Source organism: Tympanuchus pallidicinctus, unplaced genomic scaffold, assembly GCF_026119805.1.
Source record: "Tympanuchus pallidicinctus isolate F22 unplaced genomic scaffold, pur_lepc_1.0 scaffold19, whole genome shotgun sequence".
Lineage (NCBI taxonomy): Eukaryota > Metazoa > Chordata > Aves > Galliformes > Phasianidae > Tympanuchus > Tympanuchus pallidicinctus.
Genome location: NW_026294710.1, coordinates 15538610 through 15551912, shown reverse-complemented (window position 1 = coordinate 15551912; position 13303 = coordinate 15538610). Strand labels below are relative to the sequence as shown.

Genomic DNA, 13303 nt, shown 5'->3' with positions numbered 1-13303 from the left:
GCATACCCAGCCCTGGGCAACTGGCAGCCTAAATAGAAAGCACTGACTCCAGGCACAGCAGGAGCACAGAACGCCATGATGACTTTCCCCAAGTTGGGCCACAGAGTGGTGGCAGACTCACAAAGAGTCCAGATGTCCCAGATGGAGATGATTTAACAGGGACTCTGCCTTTTACTTACATGTACAATGTATGATGGCTGCTCCGAAAGCAATGCTTCCCATTTTATTATGCTGGACCACGATGTCTGAAGCAGATGTTGGTATGGCAGTCAAGGTTGAACCTTCCCACCACTATTTCACCACATTCTGTCACCATGTGATAGATGGCAGAAGAGGAGCAGTCTAACAAAACAGCATCTGACACGGAAATGTGCATGAAAAAAATAACGTAATGAAATCAATGTGAAAAAAAATGGAACTCAATGACATTCATTAATGCTTGTTGAACTATTCTGGACACCAAACAGTGTCTCCACAGCTGTGAGCAGAGTTAAGTGGTACATGGTGCCTTTCAGTAGTGGCAAAAGTGTGTGCTGATGCAGATTTTCATAAGCATGGCATACAGGCTCTTGTTCATTGCTAGAGAGGTTGCATATGCTAATGGTGGTGGCCATTATAAAACACAGTAGCCAAGAATTTGCTCTATAAAATACTGTTCTTGAGCTCTCTGTCTCTTGCACTTACAATTGAAATAAATACGAGGGATTACACTCAGAGTGACCTACATATGCACAAGTTTTGTAGCAGTGTGTATTAAAAATAAAGGAAGACAGGGAGTATAAATCTAGCTCCCTCAAAATAAAAAAACATCAGTCGTTAATACACAAGAATGTTAGAGAACACGGTCTATATGATACGAAAATTTCTATTATTTGCTCCAAGAAGTAGTTGTTCAAGAGTTTAGCTGAGTAACTATTCTTTACCAGTTGTTCCAAATGGAGAAAATTGTATATATTTTAGATAATTAGCTAATTTGACTAAATAATTAAGCGTTAATACTAAAGTTGTAAGTTAAATATCACAAAAAAAATAGCCTGGGAAGAATATACGGAGATTGCCTGCATGTTCAGAGATAAGATCAAAAAACACAAGACAAAGATGGAGTTGAAATTGGCAAGGGGCGAGAAAAATAGCAAGAAGGGGTTATGCAGGTACATAGGCAGGAGGAAACAGAGCAAGGAGAATGTAACCTCTCTAATAAACGAGAACAGAGACCTGGCTTCCTCAGAGATGGAAAAGCTGAGGTGCAAAGTCAGCCAGTCTGAAGATGACACCAAGCTGAGCTCGTGGTAGTGATGGTGATGAGAGCACGGTTGGACTAGATGGAGGAGCAGCTGAGGGAGCTGGGATTGTTTAGTCTGGAGAAGAGGAGGCTCAGGGCAGACCTCATTGCACCGTACAACCTCCTGAAGGGAGGCTGTGAAGAGGAATTTGGCCTCTTCTCCCAGGCAACAAACAGGACCCAAGGAAATGGCCACAAGTTGTACCGGAGGAGGCTAAGATCAGACATGAAGAAAAACTTTTTCCTCCCGACAGTGGTCAGGCACTGGAATGGCTGCCCACGGAGGTGGTGGAGTCGCCGTCCCTGGCAGTGTTCAGGAGGCGTCCGGATGAGGAGCTACGAGATATGGTTTAGTGGTTTGTGGTACGAATGGTGACGGGAGGACGGTTGGACTAGATGGGCCTGTATGTCCTTTCCAACCTTGTGATTCTACAATTCTATGATTCTATGAAAGGTTGCCCCCAGAAACCTTTGGTGGAGCTGCCACCCTCCTGCTTGGAAGCCAAGGGCCCACGCCCATGAGGCGGTGACTGTGATGTCACAGTGGGTGTCACAGGGAGGCCATTGTGACGCGTGAAGCTTGGAGCAGAGCAAAGGCTGCCGGGCTCAGGCGGAGTCACTGCGGCCTGGTGAGGTGTGGAGAGAGGAGGGACTCTCGCAGTGCTCACCGTCGACGCAAATCATGTGTGCTAGGAAGCGGAATTTCTCTGACTCACAAGAGTCAGGTGAGAGTGCAGCATCCCTGAGCCCCGCTCCCGACACTGGGCAGAGGGGTGCTGGGGCTGTGCCTGCTGCTGAGAGCTGAGAGGGGAGGAAGGGGCAGGCAGGAGCTCCCAGACAGGCCTGGGGCAGGGCCCCTCTGCTCCTTGGCAAGGGGACCCATCTTGGGCTGTGGCTGCCTTGCCTTGGACCTGCTGTGGCCCCTTCCCTCCACCGCCTCCAGCCAGCACGGCAGGCACAGAGCAGGACCCTGGGGACGGCCCTCAGGGACACCTGGCCCCGCCAGCTGCTCACCGCTGCTCACATTTGCTCTCTCCTCTGCAGTGTGCATGCTGTGTGGCTGGGTCGATTTCGACCTGGACACCTACGGGCGCTTATTTGACCAGATTTGGTTTTGGGTCCATGAGTTCTGCTTGGTGAGTTCCCTCAAGTGATCCTGACTGCTTCCTGCCGGGACGCTCCCCTTCTTCCTGTCCTCATGAGATCCCGCTCTTTTCTCTCCTACAGATTTTTGCCAACATCTCTTTTGACGAAATACCAAGAGACCAGGGAACTGTGCACATTGATTGTGCTGCCCTCACACGCAAGGTCAAGCAGGCAAAACAGAAGGTGAGGACCTGAACGGAGCAGGCAGATTTGTGCCCCGAGGGGCTCACACCAGCTTAGCATGGACGCAAAGAAAGCAATTGCAGCCTTTCCAACCGCCTCCAGGACAAAGTCCTGCAATTGGAGATGCGCCCTGTCTGCCAGGCAGCTTTGTAGAGTGTGACCAAGCAATTCCCACACCCTGTGCCCTGCCCAGAAGTCTGGGGCTGGCTGCAGAGGCCCTGAGCCTGCTGCTGATGGGGCTGTTCTGCTCTTTCCAGCAATGCTGTGTTTGTGGAGAGAGGGGTGCTGCCATCACCTGTGCTGAAAGCGGCTGTGAACGAAGCTTCCACCTGCCGTGTGCCAAGGACGGGCAGTGCGTCACCCAGTTCTTTGGGCAGCACAGGTAAGGGCTGTCAGCAGCAGCCAAGCCAGGGAGGATCCTGCAGCGACAGCTCCCAGCAGGCTGCCAGAGCCAGAGCCAGGGCCTGGAGCTTCTTCATGGTCCTCTGCCTTCCACCCATCACTTCTCAGCGTGCCCATCCCTTCCATCTTCCCCCAGGTCCTACTGCTTTGAGCACCGCCCTCGACAGACAGCAGTGACAGCTTCAGCAACCGGCACCCGCTGCGCCATCTGCCAGGCGACGGTGGGGAACACTGCATCCTACCACACCCTGGTGTGCTCGGTTTGCAAACATGCCTGGTTCCACCGGGGCTGCATCCAGGTAGGAGTCCTCCCCTCACCCTGCAGGCACGCTTAGTGCTAAGCAGCACCAGGCACTGCTCACGCTCACTCTGCTTGTTCTTCTCCTGCAGCAACAGGCCTTGAATGATGGCAAGGCGTGTTTCTGCTGTCCTGTCTGCCAAGACAATGCTCTTTTCCAAATAGAGATGTCCATCCTCGGGATCCAAATCCCAGACAGGTTGGTGTCCTTCTGCCTGGTTCTGCTGACATTAAGGCTGCAGTGCCAGGCTGTCTCGGCAGTCCTGGCCCTTGGCTGTCACATGAGATGTGTCTCAGCTTCATGGAGAAGCTGAAAGTGGAGATGGAGTGGATGAGATGGGATAACCTTGGATCTGATGCTGGCAATGCTGGGGCCTCATCACTTTCCCTCCCTTCTTTTATAGAACACCAGCACGGGAGGACAAGCGTGCATTCACATCACTTCTGCAGAGGCCCAGGCTCTGTGATGCCATCGTGTGCTTTTACCCCGGAGGCAGAGAGCTGGCAGAAGAAGAGGGGTAAGTTACCACAGCAGCTCTCTGTGGATCCGTGGGGGATGTCACGGAGCCTCAGCACAGGCTGGGGGAGCAAGGACTGAGCAGCAGAGATGTGCCGGGGACTCCCTGGCTAGGGACCCTTGCTTCCCACAACCCCCTTGCTTCCCCAGGCCCTGGCAGCTGATCCTGTGCAGCTCCTGTGGAGCGGAGAGCACCCACCGGCAGTGCTCCTACTCAAGCATCAGGATGAACATGTGGGACTGTGACAGATGTGCTGGCCTGGGTACCTGTAAGAGGCTATGAGTCGCGAGGCACGGGGCTGGGGCCAGGCAAGGCCTGGCAGCAAGTGCTCCGGGCAGCTTTGCCAGAGTCTCTCTGCTCCAGGAGGGATGGCAGCCTGTCCCTACCCGGAGCTACAGGTTCCTCCTGCTGACCTTCTGTCTCCCCTTACAGCCTCCGCCGCCATCTCGGAGCTCGCGGCACTCAGCACTGCCAGCCAGCAGAGCAGCCTGGAGCCATCCCACAGCCCCCAGGAACACGGGCACAACTGCTCCAGCCCCGACAGCCAGGCAGCATCCGGGCCATCACACAGGTCCCAGCTGCCGCAGCTCAGCTGCCAGACCAGTGAGCTGGGGACAACCTGCTCACATGTTCCTGACCATCAGGATACAGTGGAGCAGCACCAAGCACAGCATGGGAGCAGCCATACACCCACCCCAGCCACTGAAAGCAGCTCCTGCATCTCCACCAGATGGGGCAGATTGGGATCCTCCAGAGCAGCCACAGCAGCCGCACGCAGGAGGCGTCCCAGGCAGCGGAGAACAAACCGCACACAAAGCCGCTCCCTGCTGCAAGGTCAGGCCCCAGGATCCCAGAGCCGGACCAGAAGACCTCGAGGCAGCAGGCGAACACCATCTCCAGCTGCTCAGAACAGAACCCGCAGCACCACCAGAGCGGCAAGGCGGAGGTCCTCGAGGGCTCCCCTGCATTCACACCCTGAGGAGTGGCCCGGGCAGACAGGGGAGGCCCGCATGCGAAGCTGTTCCTCAGTGGCACAACGAGCCACAGATGTCCACACCCGGCACAGAAGAGGCGGCAGGAGAAAGCCACAACCACAGAGGCTATCCCGGCCATGAAGTGACTCCCGGGTCTAATATCGAAGCCAACATCCGCCCCCCATAAGCCCAAAAGAAGATGCCGTGTTCCAACAGTGCGGTCTATCCAGGCATGTTGTCACTCCTGGGTGCAACATCGATCCAACATCTGCTGACCCCCCGCACAATCAGCCCAAAAAAGGTGACATGGAAGCAGTTCCAACTGGCGGGGCATCCCAGTCACAGAGGCACTCCTGAGTCTAAGATCGGAGCCAACATCCGCACCCCGGCACAATTCGCCTGAAGGCAGACGCATGGAAACAGCCGTGGGCCAGTACCATGTGCTGGCTCTAGCCCCAAGTGTCCAACACAATAAACCCAACCATCCCCCACCCATTTCTTTGTCAGCTTCTTTTTCTCCGCTTGTCCTGATGTGGGCAGACTAAGGAGCTGGGAACACAGGGTTTCCTCCTCCTCAACACCTTCCTTGATGAGGCCTTCTTGCTTCAGCTGCAGCAAGTGTCACGCTTGCAGGCTCTTGTCCTGATGGGGGATTTCAACCACCCGCATGTATGGCCGCTGGGATAGCGGCACGGCGGGTGGCAGACAATCCAGGGCATTCCTGGGGCCTGTTGAGGATAACTTCCTGGTCCAGGCATGAGATGGAGCGAGCCGAGGTGAAGCCTTGCAAGAGCCGCTCTCCATCAGATTTGAGAAACCATGGCAGTTGGGTGAAATCCCCGGTGACTGGCAAAAAGGAAACATGACTCCAAGTTTAAGAAGGGCAGAAAGGATGAGCCAGGGACCTAGAGGCTGGTGAGCCTCACCTCTGTGCCTGGGATGATCATGGAGCAGATCCTCCTGCTCACCATGTGAAGGCACACAGGAGACCAAGAGGTGACCCGAGACAGCCAGCGTGGCTTCACCAAAGGCGGATCTTGCCTGACCAATCAATCTGGTGGCTCTTTGTGATGGAGGGTGGCAGCGGTGGACGGGGAAAAGGCGAGGGATGTCATCTCCCCGGCCTTCTGCAAAGCCTTTGACACGGTCCCTCACCTCATCCTTCTCTGTAAATGGGAATGGTATGGATTTGAAGGAGGCAGTGCTCGATGGATTAAGAAGTGGTTGGCTGATGGCAGCCAAAGGCTTGTGATCAACGGTTCTCTGTCTGGGTGGAGGCCGGTCACGAGAGGTGTCCCCTAGGGATCAGGGGGCTTGGGATGGGTGCTGCCATTGTCTGCATGTGTAGAGATGAGATCAGGAAAGCGAAGCCACAGAAGGATCTGAACTTGGAAGGGATGTGAAAAATAGCAAGGGTTTCTACAGGTACATGGGCAGGTAGAGACTGACCAAGGAAAGTGTTCCACCTCTGATAAAAGAAAACAGAGAACTTGGGTCCTGTGCTCTTCAACACCTTGATAAAGGATATAGACAATGGAGTTGGGCGCACTCTCAGCAAGTTTGCAGACAACACCAAGCTCAATGGTGCTGTCGATCCATTCGAGGTAAGGGAAACCATCCAGAGGTACCTGGACAGGCTGGAGAAGTGGGCCTATTGGAACCTAAGGCGTTGCTCTGTGGCTTGGGCAATCCCAGATATTTACACAGACTAGAGGAAGAACCCCTTGAGAGCAAGCCTGCAGAGAAGAACTTACATGTCCTGGTGTTCAAGAAGGTGTTCATGAGGCAGCAGTGTGGCTAGCAGCCCAACAAGCCAGCTGTATCCTGGGTAGTATTAAACAAAGAGTGGCCTGCAGGGAGAGCTAGGGGACTGTCCCCCTTTACTCACCTCCTGTGAGACTCCATTTGAAGTATTGCATCCAGGCCTGGGGCTCCCAGTACATGAAGGACGTGGAGCTCTTGACGCAGGTGCAGAGGAGGGCCACTAAGACCAGAGGGCTGGAGCACCTCTGCTATGAGGAAAGGTTGAGGGAACCGGCTTTGTTGCTTGGGGAAGAGAAGGATTCAGGAGACCTCATTGTGGCCTTCCAGTACTTGTACTGAGCGTAGAAACAGAAGGGAGCCCCTCTTCAACTTTTTAACAACTTGAAGCTGCAAGACGGCTGGTTGAAATTCAAATCTTTAAGAGCTGTTTTCACTGGGAACTGTGGAAAATGTTAGGTGCGTATGAAATACAAAAAGCAACACATTCACATCCTCTCACTCATTCACATTCTTAATTAGTTTTGTTTTGTTTTTTTTTTTTATTTTTATTTTTCTCCCAGATCTTCTAAGGAGTTCTTAGAGCCTCAGCATAAGCTGCTCATTTTGACCCTGGTGCATAAGTTCACCATATCTTTCTGACCCCTTTTACAACTGCTTACAGGGGTGGATAATGATAGGAGACAAAGGGGAATGGTTTTAAACTAAAACAGGAGAGGTTTAGATTAGATATTAGGGGGAAGTTTTTTCACTCAGAGGGTGGTGAGGCACTGGAACAGGTTGCCCAAGGAGGTTGTGGATGCTCCATCCCTGGAGGTATTCAAGGCCAGGCTGGATGTGGCTCTGGGCAGCCTGGTCTGGTGGCTGACAATCCTGCCCATGGCAGGAGGGTTGAAACTAGATGATTTTTGAGACACTTTTCAACCCAGGCCATTCTCTGATTCCATGAAATGTACTCATTAAAGAGAAAAATCTGCATTTTCTCCCATTTTTCCTGTGTTTTTTACTCTTAGCAAGATGCACTGGTGAAATCAGGACTTCAGGGAAATTCATGTGATTAAATAAATGAGGTTATATTGCTGGACAAAAAGGGATGTATCAGAATGTGAAAAACCTTTTACAGAAATATAGCAGTCTCATCTGACCTGTTTAGCAATGACTCCAGGCTCCTGCTCAATTGTTCCTCCTGAATTTTTCCCATCTCTATGTGCCACACTTCTCATCCAGAGGGCTTTTCAGGAAAGAATCTTTTCAGGCTGTGCTACAAGGCCCCTTTTCTCACACATCCTTCTTCTCTAATGTCCTGGCTCACTTTTTCCCATCTCTATGTGCCACAGAATCCATTGTGCAAATAGGGTAAGTCAACAAGGTGTATATGCAAAGCTGTATCATTTGAGACTTGCTACTTAGGGATACTGCAGTAAGAAAAAGGATGGAGAGCTAGAGTTCTGGGATATAAGAAAACAGGAACACTCCTTGAGGAGCAACAGAACAGGATGATGTTAATTACCTTCATTTTGATCTCATAATTCTTTGCAAGAAGTCGTGGTCATGGTATAAGGAAATGAGCAAATCTTTAAAAACCCTTTGTGTCAGTGTGACTAAGGACACAGGGATGTAGCCATCTGCTCAGCCAAAGACTATGCTTCATTACTTCAGATACTGGGGTCAGTGAGATGATCTCCAGAGGTTTGTTTCAGTGTCAGCTGTCCTGTGATTCTCTAATTTCTTCTATTTCATTGGAGTCTGATTGTAAAATAGATACAATAATGAAAGGAATTGCAATGCGAAGATAGTTTACTCATGGAGATACTCAGGCATACCAGCCACAGAGATTGCAAAATGTCCTATCTGTACACAAGTTCTGCACCAAAACCTGCAATTGGATGGTTGTTGGTGCGAAGATGCATTTTTTCCAAGGGACTAAGGCACTCCTGAAGGTACCTCAGGTGAGAAAACACACAGACAGATTGGGGATCTCAAGAGGAGACATAAACATGGAGGGCTGCAAGGAGAGAGAGGCTCTTCAACGTTTTCAGTTTCAGCACTAATGAAGAGCAGTGAGCGTGCTTACACTGAAGTTGCTTATTAGGAAAAAATTCTTTCCAGAAAGAGTGGTTGGACATTGGAGCAGCCTGCTCAGGGAGGTGGTGAATTCACTTTCCTTCGTGGTGTTCAAGAAGAGGATAGATGTGGCACTGAGAGACATGGTTTGGTGGGCATGGTGGGGATGGGGGTTGGTCTACGTGATCTTAGTGGTGCTTTCCAACCTTAATTATTTTGTTTCTATGATTCCATGATCAACGATTTTTTGGAAAGATGGTAATCCAGTGGAGAATGTTACATCACAGGATCTGGCGGACAATAAGCTTTACCTATCTCAAGAGCTGACCCTGACCATTTCCTGTTATCTAAGCCAATGATTCCACTGCTATTTAGAATAGTGCAGGAATATCCTTGCATAACTTTGCAGCTAAATTAATCCTTGGTTTGAGTGTGTGTGTGTGTGTATGAACAATAGATTTTCTGTGCTAAAACTATCAAAGCCTCTGACAGGCAGCTGCTCTGCTCCCTTGGGCAAATATCTTACAAGGAGCTGCTGCAACAGCCCTGATTTGCATGTTTGATGCATTGCTGTGTCTCAGTTTAAAAGGAGGCAATCTGCTGGGTCTTAGTTCATTGCATGCCTGTTGAAGCACTGGACTGCAGCACAGTAGCAATGGTGGAGTTTTTTTTGAGACACAGAAATAATTTTCTCTCCCAGGAGTATAATTTATATCTTGATTAATCTAAAAATTTGGGGGTTGTATGCTAGGGGATGCAGGGGGAATCTTTTAGTAGCACAAAAAAGGAAAGGAAAGCATCTGCTGAAATTGCTTTCATACTGGAAAATCAGCTACGCTTAAGGCAAATGCAGTGCCTCAGCAGAGCAGAGACAATTTCAGGTAATTAATGTTCTTCCTTTACCAGCACTGGGAAAATAGTGGACTTTAGCAGGAGATTTATACAACTTCATGCCAAAACTTGAAGCTGTGGAAAGAGGGTGATTCATAAGAGAAAGTTCAGAATTGGCATGCCGGAGCTAAGTCCTGAGTCAAGGACGCTGAGTTGTAGTTGAGGTTTAAGCCATTCTCTTCCATAGGTAGTGAGTTGCTTAAGTCATTTTTCTTATTCTGAGTCAGACATCCTCCTAACAAACCCATGTTTGGGAAATAGATGCAGTAACAGCAGGGAACTGAACTCTGCTTTACAGCTCCAGGAACACATGCCTGCCCTGGCATGTGACAGTGACAGCAGTGGAAGCAGTAGAATTTTTTTGTCATCTCAATGGATACCTTCATCAGCCAAGAAAGTTTCATCTTGGAGGTCAGAAATTAAGAACTGCAAAAGCCAATCTGAGATAAATCCACTCATGAAATGAAACTAAACGTGAAAAAGTCCCTATGAATTGCACTTGCAGTGACATAAGGTTGAGGATTCAGATGTTGGAGATTCCCTCACCTGCAGTAATCACTGACAGACATTTCTCTTCTCACCATACTCCTAGGGTATAGGCAGACCAACAGTTACTTATTTCTTAGTCTTCAACATGCAGAGCAGAGCAATGTAGTGTGAATATAACTAAAAATGGATATGATCAGGTTTAATGGAAGTAAGTCTAATTCTATTTCTTTTTCTTTTTTAGCCAACCTTTCCTAAGAGATGGAGTATTTACTCCATCTCACTTGCTACCACAGCCTGTCCTGGAACACAGCTGCCAAACTATTGTGATGAGTTGGCTTCTTGCAAGTATGTGGTAGGCTTGCACTTTTGCTGTTTGTGCTTTGTCCTCCAATGTAAAATTTTACCAGGCTCTTACATAGTCAATGGTTGTGCAAAGGATGCTTGAGAGATGTCCTGCTAGAAGTGTGGAAAAAAGAAGCAAAAGTTAATGTTGTGGTTTCTACATCCTTTCAACTTTATTTGTATCCTCTACTTTTTAATATGTTATCTGTCCTACATTTGATCACATGGGATTAGAAGAGCTTTCAGGCCCAGGACATAAAACACATAGATGTGTTAAATACATGCATGTTAACATTTGTCTACAAATCATTCCATTTGGTTATTTCTTGATGAAATAACTGAAGAGATTTTGGCAATGCCATACGATGTGGCTGTTCTTGACTACTTTTCTATAACAGGTTCTGGCTATTTCCAAACTCAGCAAGTGTTGTGGTTTTGGACATGAAGAAACTTCAGCCTCAGACAGATAGAGAGGACACGACCTGTACTAAACCTACTAATAAATTGCTCAAATCTAAAATATGCTACGTTTAAGGAAAGATTCCCCCTTTCTCTCTCTTTCTGTTCTTAACTCCTTTTGTAAATCAGTGTCATTGTAAATCACATCTCTCAGTTTTCTTGTCCTCAAGACAAACCACGTTTTCTCTAGTCACAGCTCCATACAGCTGCTTCTGGAAATTATCTTGGGGCTTGTGGTGGCATTTTGCTGTGCACTAAGCTGACATTGCTCAGTAGTGCTAAGGATTTCTAGGAGCTAAGTGCTCCCAGAATCTCCTTCAGTATGGTGCAGTTTTTTGGCATGGCCTCAAGCAAGAGAGGACAATTTGCCTGCCAGAAAGATAGGATGGTGCAAGGGTAAGAACAATGGAGATGAGGTTGATATAGAGGGCAAGGCCTGGATTTATTTTAAGGACTCTAGACTTTTGCTCGGCAGAAACATCCACAAAAGCTGCATGAGCAGAGACAGGAGAAAGGTGTGCATGTGTAGAATCATAGAATCATTAAGGTCAGAAGGACCAATAAGATCATCTAGTCCAAACCATCAGCCCATCCCCGTGACCATTCTAGACCATGTCCCTCAGTGCAACATCTTCACTTTTACTGAAATCCTCCAGGTTTGGTGACTCCACTGCTGAGCATAAGTAGAGATGGAAAACTGAATTTTGTTTTCATGTCTATTTTTGTGAATCCATTGCTCTTGACACGAGAAGTGCTGAATCAGAGCTCCTGGAAATTGATTCAAAACCAGAAATCATCTATTTACAATTTTTTTCTACTGGGACAAGAGACCTGACCAAGGAAGATGTAAATAGACTCTACACCTGTCCTAGGACTAACTTGACAGTGCCCTTGGATATAACTGATGCTCCCTTCATGTTTACAGACAAAAAGTTTACAACAAACTTTTCAGAAGCACATCTGTACTTATCCTTAACAGGAGGAGGACATGAAAATAGTTCTGTAGCTCTTAGGACTTCATTAGCTGAAAGATCCGTGTAGGTGCCTATTGATATTCACAGGTCGCCTACTGTTAAAAACATCACAACTCTGTTGGTAAGAAACCTCTTCCTCTAGACTGAAGTTCCGCTTCCAAATTGTCTGACCTTTATCTCTGCAGCTTGATGAGTTAAATCAGTGTCACAGCCCATGGAGCTGTGAGGTTCCTTTGACAGAAGTGCAGAGCCACTGTCAGGTCTGTTTTTCATGCTCAAGGATCTCACTGCTCCTGTAAGATGCAATTTGCACTCCCTTCACTTGCAACACCTCAGCGTGGAGGGGAGGGCACAGGGGGAGAATTTGGATCTCTGAGGTGCACAGAGGATTGGTTTGAGTGAGGTGCGATCCTATGGGGGGCAGAGGGGTGAACCAGAAGACCAGGGTTTATCGCCACCTCCACCACCTGTGAGGTACAGAGCCATTGCTGGGGTCAGCCATCAAACCCCAAGCAAATCCCAAGTGCCCTCCGAACAATAGGCTAATTCAATTCAAAATGGATTTGTATTCTTGCTTTGAGACACTTGATTTCATAACTATGATTAGCAGCATAAAAATAAAAAGAACATCTAACACTGATTAACATCTGAGTCATGGATTTTTGGGCTGTGTTACGCCAGCTGAATTTAGCTATTCAACTGGCATGACGACTCCTCTGTAATACTAAACTTTTCTGGCATCATTTGCCATCCTCATTCATTTGTGCATATGCTCAGCACGCGGTCCCAAAGCTTGCACAATGATTTTCCCATACATAAAAGACACACTGACCTTTCATCAATAAGATCTGTATCGTTATTTGACAAGAACAATGTGCTCAGAGAACAGGTTCACAATAGCTTCTATCAATCAAGCACTCTGTGGAAAATAAAAAATGACAATGGAAACTACAGCATTAAATAACCCACGTTGCTGGAAATTAATCAGGAATCTGGTGCGGTTGAAAAACTAATGTGTTTTTAATAAATTGGATTTGAGTATCACTTACAAGTTGTAGATTACCAGCTGCATGGAGGCTGTTTTGATTTGCACTGATAAACTCTGAGGGAGCTTGCCCTTGTATGTATTCAAACCTTTGAGGCTACTATAAACCTGCTGGGCTTGGTGACATTTAAGCTATGTGGACACTATTCTTTTAATACAAGCAGAACACATGCTTATAAATAAACCCAAGTCTCGGATCCTGCTCCCAACTATGCCTGAACAACCTAATGGTTAATAAAAACCTCTGAAAACCAAATTCTTCCCAACATGTAACAGCTCACCCTTAGAGGAAAAGATGAAAGAGAATGAAGAGCATATGACATAAATTAGCAGTGTCACTGGTTGTCTGAGCGGAAGGAACTTGGGTGTGACATGAAAAGGGAGGGAGAAGACCTCACCAGAAATAGCACAGAAGGCAGAGGACTCCCATATTTTCAAGTGCTTGCTACAGTGCTAATATTAACTCATTCTTCTG

At 48.1% G+C, this 13303-nt stretch overlaps 2 protein-coding genes across 2 annotated transcripts; both read left to right on the top strand.

The window, feature by feature from the left end:
* The first annotated feature begins 241 nt into the window (after nt 1–241).
* Nucleotides 242–3833, top strand: LOC128079506 (PHD finger protein 7-like). Its single transcript, XM_052680795.1, has 7 exons — nt 242–260; nt 2327–2418; nt 2510–2611; nt 2869–2993; nt 3150–3312; nt 3404–3510; nt 3716–3833. Exons 1-7 carry the CDS (start codon nt 242–244, stop codon nt 3831–3833), a joined length of 726 nt encoding a protein of 241 aa, XP_052536755.1.
* Nucleotides 3834–4101: 268 nt separating this feature from the next.
* Nucleotides 4102–5383, top strand: LOC128079469 (serine/arginine repetitive matrix protein 2-like). The gene has a single exon (XM_052680735.1). It carries the CDS (start codon nt 4108–4110, stop codon nt 4942–4944), a length of 837 nt encoding a protein of 278 aa, XP_052536695.1. The 5' UTR covers nt 4102–4107; the 3' UTR covers nt 4945–5383.
* The last annotated feature ends 7920 nt before the right edge of the window (nt 5384–13303 follow it).

What these genes read in the sequence shown, in the direction of transcription:
- LOC128079506 (XM_052680795.1), top strand. An exon ending in TCAAGCAGGCAAAACAGAAG is followed by an intron (nt 2,612 to 2,868) that starts GTGAGGACCTGA and finishes TGCTCTTTCCAG; the next exon opens with CAATGCTGTGTTTGTGGAGA. An exon ending in GGGATCCAAATCCCAGACAG is followed by an intron (nt 3,511 to 3,715) that starts GTTGGTGTCCTT and finishes CTTCTTTTATAG; the next exon opens with AACACCAGCACGGGAGGACA.
- LOC128079469 (XM_052680735.1), top strand. Translation starts at nt 4,108, where the DNA reads ATGAGTCGCGAGGCACGGGGCTGGGGCCAGGCAAGGCCTGGCAGCAAG.